The sequence below is a fragment of the Arvicanthis niloticus genome, chromosome 2, assembly GCF_011762505.2.
Source record: "Arvicanthis niloticus isolate mArvNil1 chromosome 2, mArvNil1.pat.X, whole genome shotgun sequence".
Classification (NCBI taxonomy): Eukaryota; Metazoa; Chordata; class Mammalia; order Rodentia; family Muridae; genus Arvicanthis; species Arvicanthis niloticus.
In genome coordinates, this window is record NC_047659.1 from 60090642 (window position 1) to 60111507 (window position 20866).

The following is a 20866-nucleotide window of genomic DNA, read 5'->3' on the forward strand; positions in this document are numbered from 1 at the left end:
TGCATTCCCACACGATAAAAATATTCTTCTTTTGTGATTTCAATATAATTTCATAATTTCTCCTTTCTTTTCGTCCTTCAAAATTTCCATGTACCCCTCAGTGATTTTTGTAGATATTACTACTGTTGACAAGCATTATCTACATGACTTTTATAAATGCATAGTAGTTTCCAGAGATTTACTCCTGTATGTATTTAGGACAACAAAGAGATGGAATAAGAATAAGAAGGGTAATTATTGACATAGATAATTGCTCTGATTTGCTAATGATATAATACATGTGAGATGTATTGGGTAGAAAAACATTACCTGAACCGTAAGATAATATTAAATAATACATGTATTTATTATGTTACTTCTGTAACAATTAGAATCAAATTCATGAATGACTCCATTTTAGGAGATTTAGGAAGATTTTAATATTAATATTGATTATATAGAATCAGATGATTTTTCTGTCTATTAAGATATGTGAAACAGTAGTTTTAAAGTTTTATGTATATTTCTTAAAATTTCAAATAATGTCTATAATGTTTCCTCCTGAGAAATGTAAGATGCTTTCTAAATGACATTAATTCAAAATCAGCTTTAGGAGTAGGTCTTAGGATATTTTCCATATTCTAAGATATTACATATTAATATATATAGCACTGATTCATAGCTAACAATGCTTTTAGTTGTAAAAATGACTTATTAATACTCTGTATATGTTAATTAATCCTGGAAATAATTGAGGTGGTGGTTATTCTTTAACCAGCGAGTACTCCAAATAACCACACAGAGGCTGTTTTAATATTTCAAAGCTTAGGCCTTAGCTGGGAAGACTCTCAACTAGCTTATTTATGTTAACTACCATCTCTCCCCATGTTAACTACCATTTCTCCCCATGCAGCCACATGGCTAGCTGTACCTTCCATATCTTTAGTCATGTCTGTCTCCCCTCATGTCTCCTGGTGAAAAGCCCTTCCTCTTTTTCTTCCCAGAGTTCCTTTCTCCCTCCCAGGAAGTCCTGCTTATCTCTATGTCAAATCACAGGCTTTAGCTTTTTATTGACCCAATAACTTGGGGAGCAGGGTTTGCACAACAGAAGCTGGTATACACAAGAATTTGCTTTTGGGGCAACCAGATCTAGGGGTATAGAATTTAGCATTTGAATACATAACATAAGAGCACAAGACCAACCCCAACATTCAGTTTCAGAATTATTACATTGTGGAAACACATGTCCATGAGACCCTTTGATGGTCCCTGTATCAAGGATTTAATTTCAATCTCAAAATCTTTGTGCTCATTGCTTTAAACCCTTCTTTGACTTCCTTGTTTCTCAAGCTATAGATCAGAGGGTTCAGCATGGGAATCACAATGCCATAAAACACAGAGGCCACTTTCATATTCTCCTCAGAATTGTCTGAATGAGGCTGTAAGTACATGTAAGCAAGGGTTCCATAGAAAATGGTGACTGCTGTCAGGTGAGAGGCACATGTGGAGAAGGTTTTCTTCCTCCCTGCAGTAGAGGACATCTTTAGGATGGCAGTCATGATGTATATGTAGGATAAGATAATGACCAACACAGTGAATGTCAGGTTAAACCCAACAAAAACAACAAGTAGCATGATATTAATATCAATGTTGGAGCATGAAAGACTGATGATTGGCACAACATCACAGAAAAAGTGATTGATATTTTTGGAATTACAATAAGACAATGAGAATGTAAAACCTGTGTGTACTGAGGAATTTATTGATCCCATGAGATAAGAAAGAGCTACCAACAGTATGCACACTTTTCGAGACATGATTATAGGGTAGCGAAGGGGCTTACAAATTGCCACATACCGGTCCACTGCCATAACAGCAAGGAGATAACAGTCACTGGTTGCGAATATAGCATAAATAAATAATTGTATTACACATCCTGTATATGATATGGAGCAGTCTTCTACCATGAAGTTCTGCAACATCTTGGGAGTGATGGCAGATGTGTAACAGATGTCAACAAAAGCCAGGTTTTGTAAGAAGAAGTACATGGGAGTCTGAAGTCTGGAGTTAGTGTTGATGAGGAGGATCATCCCAGTGTTACCCACCATGGATGTTACATAGATCACAAGAAATACAATAAAGAGGACACACTGAGTGCTTTGCTGGACTCCAAATCCCAGAAGATAGAAGTCAGTGACTTCAGTGGCATTTCTTTGTGTCATGGCTATCAAGAATCTGAAGGAAACCTAGACAAGAAGGAAAAATTAGGACTTCTTGAAATCAATGGATTCTGATTTTCCACATTACTTTGTAAAAAGCTTTTATTTATTTTATTTCATATATATTTACCTAATGTATGCATGTATATTACATGTGTGCAGTGCTCACTGATGCCTGAAGAGGGTGTTAGAATCCTCAGACCTGGGGTCATAGACAGTTGTGTGCAGACCTGTGCACACTGAGAACTTAACCAAGGTCCTCTGCAAGAGTAGCAAGTACTCCTCAATGCTGTGTTCTTAGTCCCTCACATTACTTTTTTGACCTAGGTATTCTTGATAAATAACTGCAATTTTGACAATTTTGATCTGTGTCTAGGATAAGAGGCCATCACATGGTCTATGTATTTGAGCCAGGAATTCATTTTTAAATAAAACATACTTGATAGAAGAATGCTGACTTTTAATGTATAAATCTAAAAAAATTTTAGGTTGACATAGCTTTCTCCTGTAATAAGTTCTTATGTTTACATAGGTTAACATAAAAATTTTAGTTTGTTCTTTTAAAATAGCCTATAGTTTTTCTTATTCCTCTCCTCTTTTAGTTATTTCATTCTGCAATTAGGAGTCTATGCAAGGAAAAGGTTCTGATACACATTCATGCTTCACATTTTTAATAATTTTTATCACATGATTTATTGTTATCTTTTTGCTATCATCAAAAGAGTTTGCTTCACAAATGGGTATCTTATAAGATAGATAAATTTCCATGGCATTTGTCTTTCAGGTCCAGTCTTATTAAAAAATTGTGTAGCAACATTTTAGTAATTATGATACCTTGTTTTAAATAGTTTTTGTTTTTTATCTATTGACCTGTTAAGTATATAGCCAACATGCATTCACATAATGTGAAACTTCAAACTCTGTGATTCAGTGCCATAACACTTAAACTTCTGTTAACTGTTCTTACTATGTCTGGAGCATTCAGTAATGTATGTCTAGCTGTTGCTCTATGCTTTTCCTATAGCTGGCTCAGTCTTTTATCTTCTTGTGTTTGATAAGTCAAGAAGACTTTTGGCACTGCGTAGTATTGAACTCAGGGCTACATATGCCATGAGAACACTTTATCCTTGAGCAATATTCACAACCCCAGGCTATTAAAAGTTAGCTATTGAATTACAACACAACTAAACACATGATTGAATTTTCGCTTTGCCATTTTGTTCACTTTTGTATATGTCACAATGTGACCTGTAGGGAAAAATACCTCATATCCCCAGCACATGAGTAGAGCACTCCATTTCTTTTCCAGTAAGTCTAAGCAGTTTTGTGTCATCACAGAGAAAGTGGTCAGAAACAACTTATCCTTAGCAATGGAATGTCAAAAACTATGTCAGTGTTAACAATTGCTTCTCTGGTACTTTCCCTGAGAAACAAGCACTATAGGACTTATACAATGAACGAGGAAGACAAAAATGCCTTCAATTCTAGTTTCATAAGGGCTGAGAACAAGTAAATTCTAGGAAATTACTTCCTTATTCAAATGTGTCAGAAAATAGACAAAATGGAGCCCTTCAAAGGTGAATTGTTCCTTGGGAGGAAAAGAAATGATCAGACAGATCTAGACTAGGTCTATTTAAAGTACTCTATAGTCCATATGGGTGGGGAGGTAGGAAGGAATTGGGAGGAGCAGAGAAAGAAGAAACTATAATCAGAAAATAGTGTGTGAAAAAATGTGTTTTCAATAAAAGAATAAAATATAAAGAGCTCTGTAGATAGGGTGATGCTTTTTACCACTTTGGTTTTACTGATTTTGTATCCTAGTAAGAGGATATAAAATTATAGACACACATTCAAGAGCCAAGACCAGTCTTTCCATCGTTTTGCAGATAAATCATATGGGTCAAGGAAGAAGAGACCCAATATGAATTATTTCTTTATGTGTGTGAAGGAGACATTTCCCAATAGAATACAGTAAGAAAATGGACCATTATCAAAATATTTTAAATAAAGCCAATCTATTTCTAATCTCAGGACTTAAAAAATGTGTATATAATTTATAATCACCCACAAATGAAGTACATAATTTGTATTTATTTGTGTCGTTTTGGTATACTGAAAATAGAAAAATGGTGAAAAAAATCCTAAAATGCCTAAACATAGAGACAAGCCACATTCATATGTTAGGAACTCAATGAACGAAAACACCATACTGAGACACAAGTATAACATAATTTACATCAAGTCATGCAAGATTCTTTTTGAAATATAGACCAGGATATTTTAAGATGTATGTGGAATGGAAAAGTTGTTAGAATAGCTAAAGTAATTCTGAGAAAGTTGGATGTGCATATCAATCCACTTGATATGAAGATCTATATTCTAGCCATAGTGATCATTGTTAATGTTGATGAAAGTATAGATGCATATGTAAAGCAGAACAGAGACCTAAAGAATAGATTTTACAGGTTCAGCCCTCCTGACTTGAACAAAGCTGCAGAAGCCTGTGGGAGAAAATAATGGTGGTTGTTCATTTTAACATATGACTCTGGAATATCTAGCAATCCATGGAAAATGTGATGAACTCAATGCAAATATTACACTATTTAACCCAAATAGTGTAACATTTATTACAATTATTTAACCCAAATAGTACACATATGTAAATGAAAACTATAAAGCCACAAGAATTCTATAAAGGAGCAGAGGACAGAAAGTATGTCCCAGGGCTCAGTGAAGAGTTCTTAAACATAACATTAAAAGCAAAATTCATTAAAATAAACAAATTCATTGAACCTTATAAAAATTCACATTTTGGCCCAAAGATTTGGTTCAGAGAAGGAGAAGGCATGCTACAGTCTGAGGAAGATTTTGTAACATACATATGTAATGCTAGACTTTACATTAAGGAACTTCCAAACTGAAAACTTTGAAAAATCAAGTTAGAAAATTAGTAAGATACATGAACAGAGTTATTAAAAAACGGAGTATTTCTAATTTCCTACTATGGACCCACAAATTATGAATATGATAAAACCATCAGACTAACAACAACATTGTATGGTGTTAATACATAGTATGATTGCCAAAACAAAAAATAATACAATAGCAAATACCAAGAACTATGTGCAATTACTAAATATCTCAGCATTGTTGGTAGGACTGCAATACAGTAGGTCACCTGGAGAAAAGTTTACTTGTTTTCTGGAATTCTAGATGTATGGCGACCACATGGAACTGCTTCTGTTTTTCTGGTTTGTTTTGCACAAGTCTTACTCCACAGAAAAACACATAAAGTTATCATAGTATGCACTTGTAATGGATCCCACTGTTGGTAAATGAAGCAATTTGTATAAACTTCAATGCCTTTTTGCTGAGTCAACAAAAGAAGCTTACTTCCAATTTTTACATGTTGGATAATTTCTGTTTCATAACATTATAAAAATGTCAAAATTGTAGAGATGAGGAATAAATTACTGATGAGTAGGACTCAGTGATACAGATAGGAAGAGATGATATGTCTATGTATGGTAACAAGAATAGTTTGTATGGAATACACGATCTGTGGTGAAATACCCTATATATTGATCTGTATGGTGCTTGTAAGAGTTCACTCAAATGAGAATCTGGTTGACTCATGCATATGTATACCGCAGTAGCATCTGCACTATCTTTGGAATTTCCTGTGTCTATACACTTTCAAAATAAAAAATAAGAGGGAAAGATAAAGCAGGCTGTACAGGGATGTAAGGTTAATTTGAGCAGTGTACTAAGTTTCCAGAACAGGACTCCACACTAAATGAATGTTCATAAAATGGCTAAGCTAGCAAACAATATTAATTGTTTGGTTAACGAACTGGAAGGTTCACTTTCTTATTCTCTCATTCACTGTCTCTTTCAGGCAATACTCAGCCAATTCAAACCCCTCACTCCATTCCATTACATCACCAGGGATGAGTGGCTTCCTGGACTTGGGAGAATCAGGTTGGACTCTGAGTCTGGCTTGTAGATTTGCAGTTTCTTGTTCACTCTGCAGAGCAGTATGGTTGTGCTGGTGATAGGATTTGCTTACCTTGCCTGCCACAGAGTCCTTTTCTGCAGCTAGCTAAGGTAATTGCCTACCTCAGCCTTTCTCTGTATGTCTTCCCAGCAGGAAGAGAATAGTTTGGGCCTAAGGGATTAGTACTGAGAACAGGCTCCAGGGGCTGAGATGGAAGTGAATAAACAGCGGTTCACCTGTTATTCCCTGCAGAAAATCATAATGTTCCCAAGAGGACAAAGTTTGCTTTTGGGTTACTTTCATTAGGGTCTGTTTGCTTGATTGTTTATATATTTCAATTTATTTCCTTTTTTCTTCCCTACCTCCCTTCCTCCCTCCTTCCTTCTTTTCCTCTTTCTTCTTTAATTGCTCTTCTTCCCTTTATTCCTCTCTTCCCTAACTCTCCTTCTCTTCCTCTTTTTCTTCTTGCACCCCTTCTGCATTCCTTCCAATTTCTGTCACTCTTTGAACTCCTTCTTTTTTTCTGAGTAACAAGTCACCCATATGATAATAATTTTGAAATGCAAAAGTATATAGAATAAAAACCTCACTCTTCTCCAAGACTGATTTCTAGTTGTTCTTTTTCTTCTTCTTCTTGGAGATCATCATTGACCCTACATCTTGTTATTCAGCAAGTTAAAAGTTATTCATTGTGTTTTAAACATATTAATATTCATATTTTTAATACTATTACTCACAGATGATAGTGTTCTTCATGGTACTTTGCAGCTTGTATTTCACTTAATATTCTGATTGATCTAAATATTTCAGTACAGAGACAGGTCTCAGTCTCTTTGTGGTTGCATTATATTTTTCTGAAAACCAAATTTCTGAATCTGTTTAATTTGTTCTTTCTCCATTGTCAGACATGTAGACTGCTTCTAACATTTTACTAATATAGATGGTGATAAATGCCACTGTGCTTCTATAATTTTGATAATTGTTTTTATATGTCATGCTTTTGTATTCCTAATTTCTGTTATTACTCCTTTAAAAAATGTATGTTGCTATTGTATCTCAGTCTTTGATTATCTTATTTTCTCACAATCAATAGCTATATATATATTATATATATATATTACATATATAAAATCTAGTGAGAATTCAACTTAAATTATTCTTGACTTTATGTGCTCTACTCTGAGACAATCTCCTATTTTATTTTCCTCTAAATTTTTTTCCATTTTTTATTAGATATTTTATTTACACTTCAGATGCCATCCCCTTTTCCCATTCTCCCCCTTAGAAAATCCCTATCCCATGCCCCCTTTTCCTTTTTGCATTTATACATTTTTTTAAAAAATGTTAATCATAGGCTTTATAAGTTTGGTATTGTTCAATCAGAGGTGTAACCCACTACGCAACCTAGATATATCAACTATCTTTGACTGGTGGAGATACATGAACATCTGCCTCCATGTCTCCGTCCTCTTTCTCTCTTTCATCACCTAGCTTCTTCTCTCCTTCTTCTCTTCCTCTTCTTACTCCTTTTCTTCCTCTCAGTACTCCTCCCACCTTAGCTCTTCCTACATATCACCCTTCCTGTTAAAATGAAACTTTTCTCTCAATATACAATTAGAGCATAATTATGCTGATTTGTACCAGTGAGGTACAAGATAGTCCTAATACCCAGTCCATCATTTTGTTGATTAACCAGCACCTCTGTCATCTATCCTAACTATAACATTTAGTTCTGAACCTGGCTTTAGGATGAATGTTAGCTGCCGACCATCCACTCAAATCTTTTCTCTCAAGGTAAATAGCCAGAATTGGCTATGAGGCTATAAGTTTTCAACCCCGTCAGAAATCCAGAATGACTGAGTTAACTATAATTGTGGGAAGCACAAAGCATGGCTTCTAAAACCTAGCCAATTTATAGAGACCTCTGAACACCTGGACACTCCCTCTACTTCAAAACTTTGGAGCATCTGTTCTTCAGCCTTCTGGCTCAGGATCATCTGACAGACCTTAGTGATGCAGAATTATTAAGGGCTGATTACTCTGTCTAGGCAGATATAATCAGTCGACTATTCTGCAAGTGTGTCCTTTTCTGGACAGTAATTTGTCTGTAGATGGGAAGAGGCAGTTCTTGTCTAGTGGCTGTCTCACCACAACTGGAGTAACTCCAAAGATGCTCAATTTCTTCTTAGAATTCAATATAGGAAGCTGTCAGGAGCAGAAAGGTCTCTAATCCAAATGAACATTAATACAGAAATGTTTGTCACGTCTATTCTGTGGATTTCTGATGTTTTGAAAACCAACTGTCCATGTAAGGTAATCTGGACTGTTGTCTGTTAACTCCACTCAGCTATCTCTAAATAAAACATAGGAAACACACTAACAATAAACTCCAAGCCATGAATTTGCTATAGTCCCTTAACTCACAGGCTATCCATCTCAAATCAGTTTTAAAAAAGTTGAAGAAGGACTGGGTCTAAACCTTGTATTCCTAAATGTGCTGTAGTGGTACAATGCCTATGGGGGTAACAACATTCACCTCACTTTTATATCATTAAGAAGCTTGTACCAATGAAAACCTTAAAATTTGTAATCAAAGTAAATTGGTGCCATTTAAGAATTTATATCTTCATTTTGATAATAATTGTACAGATTTCTCCTAATAGGTTATGGCTATGCAATAAATCCTAGCTAATCCTCTCTATTCCCACAAAACCACTACTTTTCCCTAGAAAGACAGCCCAACATTTACCACCTTAGTCCCCAAGCCCAGGGAATAGGGGCACTGACTCATCATTAGCTTCTTCAAGCTGATTATGGGCGTTGAGATATTAGAAGAGGAGTGGGGGGAAGGGCAATTGATAAGCCTCTGATGCTGTGTCTTCACTCCCTTCAGATGGAATTCATGGACCTCAGAGGTTTGAGCAGGTCTGCCCAGCTTGCTTGATGAGTAGATACACCAAGGCTGATCATTCTGCAATATACAATTCCCAAAACAAATTTTAGTATCAAGATAGTTTTTTTTTTTTTTTTTAAGAGGGCTGACATTTTATTAAGGATGTTGGTTCTAAAGGCTTTTCTTTTTTCCCCCTCTTTTATTGGATATAACATTTACATTTCAAATTTTATACCCTTACTGCATTCCCCTCACCACCCAGGAACCCCTTATCCCATCCCCCCTCCTCCTGCTTCTATGAGGGTGTTTACCCACCTACCCCCCACTCCCCCTCCCCACCCTCAGATTCTCCCCTCCCCCACTCAGTGCTCAGCCTTCAAGGTACCAATGACTTAGTCTCCCACCTATGCCCAACAAGGCCATCCTCCCCTACATATACAGCTGGAGTCATGTGTCCCTCCATATGTGCTCCTAGGCTGGTGGTTTAGACCCTGGGGAGCTCTGGCTGGTTGGTATTATTGCTCTCCTCATGAGGCCACCAACCCTTTAGGCTCCTTCAGTTTACTCGCTAACTTCTCCATTGGGAACCTTTGATCAGATTAATGGTTGGTTGTGAGTATCTGCCTCTGGGTATATCAGACTCTGGGGGACCTCTAAGGAGGCAGCCTTATCAGGCTGCTGACAGCTTTCCCTTCCTGACATCCATATCAGTGTCTATTTTTGGTGACTGCACATGGAATGAATACCCAGGTGGAATGGTCTCCATACAACCTCTCCTTCAGAGTCTGTCCCATACTTTGTCTCCATATTTGCTCCCTTGGGTATTTAGTTACTCCTTCTAAGAAAGACATAGGCATCCTCACTTGTTCTTTCTTCTTCATGAGCTTCATATCATCTGGTAGTTGAATCTTTGTTGTTTCAAACTTTTGGGCTAATCTCCACTTATCAGTGAGTGAATACCATGTGTGTTCTTTTGTGATTGGGTTATCTCACTCAGGATGATATTTTCTAGTTCCATCCATTTACCTAAGAATTTCTGGAATTCATTATTTTTAATAGCTGAGTAATATTCCATTGTGTAAATGTACCACATTTTTTTGTATCCATTCCTCTGTTGAAGGGCATCTAGGTTCTTTCCAGCTTCTGGCTATTATAAATAAGGCTGCTATGAACATAGTGGAGCATATGTCTTTGTTATATGTTGGGGCATTTTCTGGGTATATGCCCAGGAGTGGTATAGCAGGGTCCTCAGGTAGTGCTATGTCCAATTTTCTGAGGAACCACCAGACTGACTTCCAGAGTGGTTGTACCAGCTTGCAACCCCACCAACAATGAAGGAGTGTTCCTCTTTCTTCACATCCTCGCCAGCATCTACTATCACCTGAATTTTTGATCTTAGCCATTCTGACTGGTGTCAGGTGGTATCTCAGTGTTGTTTTGATTTGCATTTCCCTGATGACTAAGGATGTTGAGCATTTCTTAAGGTGTTTCTCCATCATATGTGTTTCCTCAGTTGAGAGTTCTTTGTTTAGCTCTGTACCCCATTTTTTAATGGGGATATTTTGTTGTTTGGCGTCTAATTTCTTGAGTTCTTTGTATATATTCGATATTAGCCCTCTATCGGATGTAGGATTGGTAATGATCTTTTCCCAATATGTTGTTTGCCGTTTTGTCTTGTTGACAGTGTCCTTTGCCTTACAGAAGCTTTGCAATTTGATGAGATCCCATTTGTTGATTCTTGATCTTAGAGCATAAGCCATTGGTGTTCTATTCAGGAACTTTTCCCCTGTGCCTAGGTATTCGAGGGTCTTCCCCAACTTCTCTTCTAATAGTTTCAGTGTATCTGGCTTTATGTGAAGGTCCTTTATCCACTTGGAGTTGAGCTTTGTACAAGGGGATAAGAATGGATTAATTTGCATTCTTCTACATGTTGACCTCCAGTTGAGCCAGCACCACTTGTTGAAAATGCTGTCCTTTTTCCACTGGATGGTTTTAGCTCCCTTGTCAAAATCAAGTGACCATAGGTGTGCGGGTTCATTTCTGGGTCTTCAATTCTATTCCATTGATCATCCTGTCTGGCTCTATACCAATACCATGCAGTTTTTTATCACTACTGCTCTGTAGTTCAGTTTGAGGTCTGGGATGGTGATTCCCCCAGAAGTTCTTTTATTGTTGAGAATAGTTCTCGATGTCCTAGGTTTTTTGTTATTCCACATGAATTTGTAAATTGCTTTTTCTATCTCTATGAAGAATTGATTTGGAATTTTGATGGGTATTGCATTGAATCTGTAGATTGCTTTTGGCAGGATAGCCATTTTTACTAAGTTAATCCTGCCAATCCAGGAGCATGGGAGATCTTTCCATCTTCTGAGATCTTCTTCAATTTCTTTCTTCAGAGACTTGAAGTTCTTGTCATACAGATCTTTCACTTGCTTGGTTAGATTCACTCCAAGATATTTTATTTTATTTGTGGCTATTTGAAGGGTGTCATTTCCCTAATTTCTTTCTCAGCCTGTTTATCCTTTGAATAGAGGAAGGCTACTGATTTGTTTGAGTTGATTTTATATCAGCCATGTTGCTAAAGTTGTTTATCAGGTTTAGGAGTTCTCTGGTGGAAGTTTTAGGGTCACTTAAGTATACTATCATATAATCTGCAAATAGTGAAATTTTGACTTCTTCCTTTCCTATCTGTATCCCTTTGACTTCCTTTTGTTGTCTAATTGTTCTAGCTAGGACTTCCAGTACTATATTGAATAGGTAAGGTGAGAGTGGGCAGCCTTGCCTAGTCCCTGATCTTAGTGGGATTGCTTCAAGTTTCTCTCCATTTAGTTTGATGTTGGCTACTGGCTTGATGTATATTGCTTTTACTATGTTTAGGTATGGACCTTGAATTCCTGATCTTTCCAAGACTTTTAACATGAAGGGATGTTGAATTTTGTCAAATGCTTTCTCAGCGTCTAGTGAGATGACCATGTGGTTTTTTTTCTTTGAGTTTATTTATAGTGGATTACATTGATGGATTTCCAAATATTGAACCATCCCTGCATTCCTGGGATAAAGACTACTTGATCTTGATGGATAATTGTTTTGATGTGTTGTTGGATTCAGTTTGCGAGAATTTTATTGAGTATTTTGGCATCAATATTCATAAGAGAGATTGGTCTGTAGTTCTCTTTCTTTGTTGGGTCTTTCTGTGGTTTAGGTATGAGCGTAATGGTAGCTTCATAGAACGAATTGGGTAGTGTTCCTTCTGTTTCTATTCAATGGAATAGCTTGAAGAGGATTGGTATTAGGTCTTACTTGAAGGTCTAAAGGAATTCTGCAGTGAAACCATCTGGCCCTGGACATTTTTTGGTGGGAAGATTTTTAATGACTGTGTCTATTTCTTTAGGAGTTATGCGACTGTTTAGATGGTTTATCTGCTCCTCTTTTAACTTTGGTACCTGGTATCTGTGTAGAAAATTGTCCATTTCATCCAGATTTTCCAATTTTGTTGAGTATAGGCCTTTGTAGTAGGCTCTGATGATTTTTAAAATTTCCTCTGTTTCTGTTGTTATGTCTTCCTTTTCAGTTCTGATTTTATTAATTTGAATACTGTCTCTGCACCCTTTGGTTAGTCTGGCTAAGGGTTTGTCTATCTTGTTGATTTTCTCAAAGAACCAGCTCCTGGTTTTGTTGATATTTTGTATAGTTCTTTTTGTTTCAGCTTGGTTGATTTCAGCCCTGAGTTTGATTATTTCCTGCCGTCTACTCCTCTTGGGTATACTAGCTTCTTTTTGTTCTAATGCTTTCAGGTTTGCTGTCAAGTTGTTAATGTATGCTCTTTCCAATTTCTTTTTGTGAGCACTTAGAGCTATGATTTTTCCTCTTAGTACTGCTTTCAGTGAGTCCCACAAGTTTTGATATGATGTGTCCTCATTTTCATTTAATTCTAAAAAGTCTTTAATTTCTTTCTTTATTTCTTCCTTGACCAAGTTATCATTGAGTAGAACATTGTTCAGTTTCCAAGTGTATGTGGGCTTTCTGTTGTTTTTGTCCATGTCAAAGACGAGTCTTAGTCCATGGTGGTCTGATAAGTTACTAGGGATTATTTCAATCTTTTTGTATCTGTTGAGGCCTGTTTTGTGACCAATTATATGGTCTATTTTCGAGAAGGTACCATGAGGTGCTGAGAAGAAGGTATATTCTTTTGTTTTAGGATGAAATGTTCTATAGGTGTCAGTTAAGTCCAATTGGTTCATAACTTCTGTTAGTTTCATTGTGTCTCGGTTTAGTTTCTGTTTCCATGATCTGTCCATAGCTGAGAGTGGGGTGTTGAAATCTCCCACTATTATTGTATAGGGTGCAATGTATGCTTTAAGCTTTAGTAAAGTTTCTTTTATGTATGTGGGTGCCCTTGTATTTGGGGCATAGATGTTCAGAATTGCGAGTTCCTCTTGGTACATTTTTTTTTTGATGAATATGAAGTGTTCTTCTTTATCTTTTTTGATTACTTCTAGTTGAAAATTGATTTTATTTGATATTAGAACCGCTACTCCCGCTTGTTTCTTGGGACCATTTGCTTGGAAGATTGTTTTCCAACCTTTTACTCTGAGGTAGTCTCTGTCTTTTCCACAAAAGTGTGTTTCCTGAATGCAGCAAAGTGTTGGGTCCTGTTTATGTATCCAGTCTGATAGTCTACGTCTTTTTATTGGAGAATTGAGTCCATTGATATTAAGAGAAATTAAGGAAAAATGAGTGTTGTTTCCTGTTATTTTTGTTATTGGCAGTGGAGATATGTTTGTGTAGCTACCTTCTTTTATGGTTTCTGGAAGATTACTTTCTTGCTTTTTCTAGGTTGTAGTTTCCCTCCTTGTGTTGGAATTTTCCACCAATTATCCTTTGAAGTGCTGGATTTGTGTTGAGATACTGTGTAAATTTGGATTTGTCATGGAATATTTTGGTTTCTCCATCAATAATGATTGACAGTTTTGCTGGGTATAGTAGTTTGGGCTGGCATTTGTGTTCTCTTTGGGTCTGTATGATGTTGGTCCAGGATCTTCTGGCTTTTATGGTCTCTGGTGAGAAGTCTGGTGTAATTTTTATAGGTCTGCCTTTATATGTTACTTTGCCTTTTTCCCTTACTGCTTTTAGTATTTTTTCTTTGATTTGTACATTTGATGTTTTGACTATTATGTGGCAGGAATTATTTCTTTTCTGGTCTACACTATTTGGAGTTCTGTAGGCTTCTTGTATATTTATGGACATCTCTTTCTTTAGGTTAGGGAAGTTTTCCTCTATGATTTTGTTGAAGATATTTACTGGTCCTTTAAGTTGGGAGTCGTCCCCCTCATCTATACCTATTATCCTTAGGTTTGGCCTTCTCATTGTGTCTTGGATTTCTTGTATATTTTGGGTTAGTAGCTTTTTGTATTTTGCATTTTCTTTGACAGTTGTGTCTATGTTTTCCATGGTATCTTCTGCACATGAGATTCTCTCTTCCATCTCTTGTATTCTGTTGGTGATACTTGTGTCTATGACTCCTGATTGTTTTTTTAGGTTTTCTATTTCCAGGGTGGTCTCCCTTTGTGATTTCTTTATTGTTTCTATTTCCATTTTTAGATCCTGCATGGTTTTGTTTAATTCCTTCTCCCGTTTGGTTGCATTTTTTTTTTGCAATTCCTTAAGGGATTTTTGTGTTTCCTCTTTAAGGGTTTCTATCTGTCTACCAGTGTTCTCCTTAAGTTCTTTGAGAGTGTTATTTATGTCTTTCTTAATGTCCTCTATCATCATCATGAGAAGTGATTTTAATTCTGAATCCTGCTTTTCTGGTGTGGTGGGGTGTTCAGGGCTTGCTATGATGGGGGAACTGGGTTCTGATGATGCCATGTAACTTTGGTTTCTGTTGCTTATGTTCTTGTGCTTGCCTTTTGCCATCTGGTTAACTCTAGTGCTGCCTGTTCTTGCTGTCTCTGACTGAAGCCTGCCTTTACAGTTATCTTGCTTGTGTCTGCTCTCCTAGGGGTCCAGATGTCTCTGTGATCTTTTCCAGCTGCCCTGATTACAGTGGTACCTCTAGGATGCCTCAGGATATGGTGCCTCCAAGGTAGCAATCCAGCTAGGTGTCTGCTGTTCTGGGTGCAGTGTCTCCTCTAGGATATATCCGGATATGTTTTCTGACACCGTGAGTTCAGTTGTTCCTTTGTGGCTCTGGGTTAAGTGGACCTTCCAGTATGTCTCAGGGGGAATCCGGGGTCCACACAATAGCAGACTGGACAGAGGTCTGCTTCAGGCCTCAGATCCGGGAGAGGGGTAGAAGGGGAGTGCTAGCCCGCAGGGCCGGGGAGGGGGGGGGTATCTGCTGGAATCTGAGCGCTCACAGCACCCAGCTATGGGCTCAGGGCAGTATGTGGGTCTTCCTACCTAAAGCTGGCTGTGGGATCCATGGAACCTCCAGAATGTCTCAGGCGGGATCCGGGGTCCACACAATAGCAGACCGGGCAGAGGTCTGGTCCAGGCCTCAGATCCGGGAGAGGGGCGGAAGGGCATTTTCCTCTAAACTTATAGATTGCATAGGGCTGAAGGTCGAACCTAGAATCTTGTACATTCTAAGCAAGTGTTCTACCACAGAGATACATCTCATCCCTTCCGCAAATATCCTTACTAAGCTATATATACAGTTGATAAACAGAACTATACACACTTACCAAATATGACTGATGTTTTGGAGGCATGCCATGTCCATTAAGTATTAACTATGATCATCATCATAATACCCATCAACTCCAATAGTCTTACAGTATCTCCTGTGTGTGGAAAAAACATAGATTTTTGTCCCCTTAACATTTTAAAAGCCTAATTGTTAATTTAAGACATTTATGTGAGTATGATACCACATCACAAAATGATGAGGTGATTTCACTGTCTGACAAACACCAGAGTGTAGCTACACCTGCATGGCTGGTATGATTTGCCACATACTTGAGCTACATGGCCTAGTCTACTGCTTGTAGATTAAAAAACCATGTTACAGAACTAAATTCTTTTTTAAACTGTAATATATTATAAGAATTTGTGCATATAAGCTTATATAGGTGCAGGAAAAAGTACATTAAAATACAATGTAAAAATCAATCATGATAATTTGTTGTGATGGCTAATACTGGTTGTCAACTAGATATAAGTTGGAGGAAGGAGTCTCACTTGAAACAGAGTTTCCATCAGATTGGCCTGCAGGCATTTTCTTGATTGCCAATCTGTGCATGAGAGCCCAGCCTTCAAGTATGTATGGGTGGGGCCTGGTTATATAAAATGGTCCCTGAATGTGATCTATGGGGAACAATTTAGTAAACATTGCTCCTCTGTGGTCTCAGATTCAGTTCTTGCTTTATGTTCTTTCTTTGGTGTCTGTCAGTGGTAGAGTGTGAGCTGGAAGTGTCAGCTGAAATAAACCCCTTCCCACTCACTCAAGTTGGTTTGGTTATTATGTTTATTATAATGGCAGAAACCAAACTTAAAAATCTGACTAGAATATTTACCATGAAGTTGTTTTAAATGACTCATTGAATAAGAGGTTGGTGTCTGTGAAAGTCCTAAATGTTACTCCTGCTAGTTCAGATTTTATAAATATTACATACTTGAGCCACATAAATTTTATTAAAAACACTAATAATAATTAATGATAAATTAGCTTACTATAAATTTTATTTTATAAACTTTAAGCCTTTGATTCTTGTAATATCATAAACATAGCCACAAGAAAATGTTTTTTAATAGATTTTTCTTTTATAAGCCCCCTTTTGTATGTTTTTATCCTTTTAAAACTTTAAATTAAAAATGAATATATAAATGTTTGCTTCCAATGTCCATGGAGACAGCAGAAGAGGCAAGAGAATGGAAGACATCTCTTGACTAAGAGGATGAGAAGGAGTGCTATAAAACTGTTTCTAGATACGCTATGGCCATCACAATCACAACCACAGCACAGCTGTGGTTACTTGCGGAAGACCTGCATGAAAACTAAGACATGAAAGGGAGGGGATAATTAGGAGGGAGAGGAGAATCAACATAAGGGAAAGACAGACGGACAGATAGAATTATTATTATGACGATCACTGTGTTCTACACAAAAATGAAAACTTAAAAATTGTTCTAAAATTGAACACACATATGTACGTACCCCTAAGTCTACATAAGATGGAGATCAAAACCATAGGTGGATGACAACTGTTACCTTATGTGATAAGCACACCCTGTTCTGGAATACCTTCTCAGAGACCTCCCAAGAAACTTCATGTGGAGGTGTGACTCTTCAGAATTATATCTATCATGAGTTCCCCTTTCTCCTCCATCACATACTTGCCCTCTGGGGACTTCTACTAATGAAAACATTTTGCTGTTGGGATCCATTGTTTCCACCCTAAAAAGCTTGCTGATATATATCTACAAGAAACACATGATGAGCCTTCAGTGTGAGTCTTAGGGTTATTTTCTTCTGCTGTGTCCTTTACTTTTGCCTCTTCTTCAACTGCATGTTTCTGTTTCAGTGCCAACAGTGCCTCATTAGTCAATTCTATAAGAACCACATCTAGGAGCTCCTCAGCATTGTCTCTATCTAGGTTCTGGCTAAAAGTATTTGTCACCTGAACTACAGCCTTGATGAGTTTTAGAAGCTCCTTGCTGAAAATTTCCTGAAGTTATGAATAAAAATTTTAGTGCCTTCTTTGGTTACCATTCACATGCTCTTTAGTGGCATTGGCAGGAGCCCAAGCAAGATTCTGGGTGCAGTCACTGATCCTGCAATCCTTCCAGAATTGCAGCGAAGTGCTTTCTGTGTTCACTTGCAACAATGGCCAAGGGCAAATGCCATTTCAGATAGTAGGTTTAAATGCTGCTATAACACTTTGGCACATCAGCCCATTCATAAGCAGTGAAATTTGAAGAATTTAAATACTACTTTGATATTGGTATAATATCAATAAAATGAAAGATGTATAGAAACATTATGAGCCTAAATAAAAATTGGAAAGGAATGTTATTTTGCCAACAATATTTCTCAGTTTTGTTGGCATAGAAATTTGGGGAGCATTATGGAAGAGGATTGTGGTCATCAGTGCTGTGTTATTGCTCCTGTAGTACCCATGACTATTTATGGACATGTAAAAAGACTGAGAGCTTTCCTTCTCTCCGATTCCAAAATATCAGGTTGTAGTCTGTAACAACAGCTACAAATACAAGTATCATTTTATTCTTAAAGGCTTGAAACTTGATATTGCCTTGGTTTCCTCATAAATGATAGCCCTGCGGGACAACCATTTCAAAACATGGAGGTTTCAGCACACTGGTGTTTTCCTTTGCTAAATAATTTCCCTTTCACTAACGCTGCTTTTTCAGCAGTATTTGTAGCCATACTGTCACCTTGGGCACTGTACAATAATTGTTGAACCATTGAAACCACTTATAACTAGTAGTGAATTCAATGCTGTGGCCAGATGCAGCCTTTTCTAACATCAATCAGTGTTGCTATGACTGTGACCCCTGTGGTGTTGAAAGAGACTCACACATATGTCTATGTTTTCAAATCAGCTCTTCACAAGTTTTTGTGTATCTGAAAAATTGGCTAGATTTTGCCTCAAACAAAGTAGAGCATTCAATAGCTTCTATCACTTTGTTCTTTCTAAAAAATATGATTTTCCCTTTTACTGAAAATATATTCTTTTCTCCTAGGCTATATCCTGATTAAAGCTTCCCCTCCCTTAAATCCACCCAATCCCTCCCCACTTCTTCTTCCATTCAGATCCACTACCATTATGCCTCTCAGTAGAAACATATAAGCGTCTAAGAGAACAACAAGCATAGCAAAATAAAATATAATAACATAAAGCTAAAACTATCATATCACTTTTGTGGGGCTAAGTATAAATGTTAGCAGTAGTTTTATTTCCTTTTCAGTGAGCAATGCATCGGGGTTTTTATTGTGACAATGTGAAATTGGGAAGTGTGGGCATCTTACAAATATTCAATATTGCAGTTCACAAAGGCTTTCACTTTGTACTTCTTCCAGAAAAAAAAAAAAGGCATGCTCTCTTTTGCATTGCCATGGTCACATATTGCATGCATATGTATTGCATGTCCACCGATATGTGTTTATAATTATTTTAAATGAGTTTTATCCTTGAAATTCTGTAAGACAAGATCATGTGTGTGTATATGTATGCATGTGTATGTGTGTATGTCTATGTCTATGTGTGTGTGTATGTGTGTATATGTGTGTGTCTATGTGTGCATGTGTATGTATGTGTGTATATGGTAACCAGAGTTTGACATCATGTGTATATCTCATTATTTTCCACTATAATCTTTTATTAAAGTGACTTTAAAAACCTTTTATTGAATTTGTTCTTTGAACTTTCCTGCATATATGAAGTATACTCTGACTGTGGTTGTAGTTCTTTACAGAGAGTCCTTGTTGGTGCCTATATTTCCAGATGTTTCTTCAGTGCTTTTTTCTATCAATTTCACATGTTACTTTAAGGATTTGAGCAATTTGTAGCTGATTTCTATACAGGATAAGAGAGGAATCTGATCTCATGATTCCAAAAGTCATCATTTGATGGTCATCTTCTCTCCAGCGTAGGCTTTTGGAATCTTTGTAAAAAAAAATAAGTTGATCTTCTTGGAGGAAGACTATTTGACAGCATTCTTTACTTGCCTGTAATACTCTGTCAATCACTGAGGCCTTGTGGTCTCTCTGCCTCCCAGGTTAGCGACATTATAGGAATTAAGCAGATTGTGTGTGTGTGTGTGTGTGTGTGTGTGTGTGTGTATCTGAAAAACTGAAAATAGCTGTAAATTTTAAAGAGAGCAAAGTAGGGATGTGAAACTTGGAGGGAGGAAAGGGATTGGAAAAACCAGAACAAGATGAAAACATACCAAAACTCAGGTGTTAGCATTTAACATAGTTATTCTCAGTCCTCTCTATTATTCTGTTGTTGGATGTGTCAAATTTTTTTGTCACCTCCAAACCATATTGCTACTATGACTCTGTAGTATAATCTGATATCAGGTATTACATTACTTCCAGTACAATTTTTGTTACTGAGGATTGCTTTGGCTATTTTACATTTGACATTATTAATTTAATTATTTAATTTCAGAATCTTTGTCCTTCCAGAAGAATATTACGATAGCCTTTTCCATTTCTGTGAAGAGCATAATTGGGATTTTATGGAGACTGTATTGTATCTCTAGATGATTTTTGATAATATGGCAATTTTCATGATATTAATTATAGTAGTTTATAAGCATGGGAAAGGTTTAAATTCTTCAATATTTAGATTTATTTCTTGGTAAAGATCTTTTACCTTTTTTTTTTTTTGGTTTGCTCCAAGGTATATTTTTTCTTTACTTTTTAAATTTTATTTGTATGAGTATTTTGTCTGCATGCATATATGTGTACCATGTACACTGTCATTTCTGGGCCAGAGGGAAGTGTTGAATCCCCTAGAATCAGAGTTAGAGATAATTATCATCTGTCATGTGGGGTGCCGGGAATCTTTGTGGAAGAGCAGCCAGTGGTCCTAACCATGAAGCCATCTCTCCAGCTCCATTTTTCAGTCTCTCTCTCTCTCTCTCTCTCTCTCTCTCTCTCTCTCTCTCTCTTTCTCTCTCTCTCTCTCTGTATGTGTGTGTATGTGTGTGTATGTGTGTGTATGTGTGTGTATGTGTGTGTGTGTATGTGTATAGGGGAAATATTTTGAATGGATTACTTTCAGGTTCATTATTGCTTACAGAAAGTTA

At 36.9% G+C, this 20866-nt stretch overlaps 1 protein-coding gene across 1 annotated transcript; it reads right to left on the reverse strand.

Annotated features, from left to right (window-relative positions):
- Window positions 1–511: 511 nt before the first annotated feature.
- On the reverse strand, window positions 512–6405 carry LOC117704376 (olfactory receptor 5AK3-like). Its single transcript, XM_034496503.2, has 2 exons — window positions 6268–6405; window positions 512–2225 (listed from the first exon to the last, which is right to left on the reverse strand). Exon 2 carries the CDS (start codon window positions 2199–2201, stop codon window positions 1254–1256), a length of 948 nt encoding a protein of 315 aa, XP_034352394.1. The 5' UTR covers window positions 2202–2225; window positions 6268–6405; the 3' UTR covers window positions 512–1253.
- Between the last annotated feature and the right edge of the window lie 14461 nt (window positions 6406–20866).

Coding starts and splice junctions, on each gene's coding strand:
- LOC117704376 (XM_034496503.2), bottom strand. CDS start 2,201: ATGACACAAAGAAATGCCACTGAAGTCACTGACTTCTATCTTCTGGGA.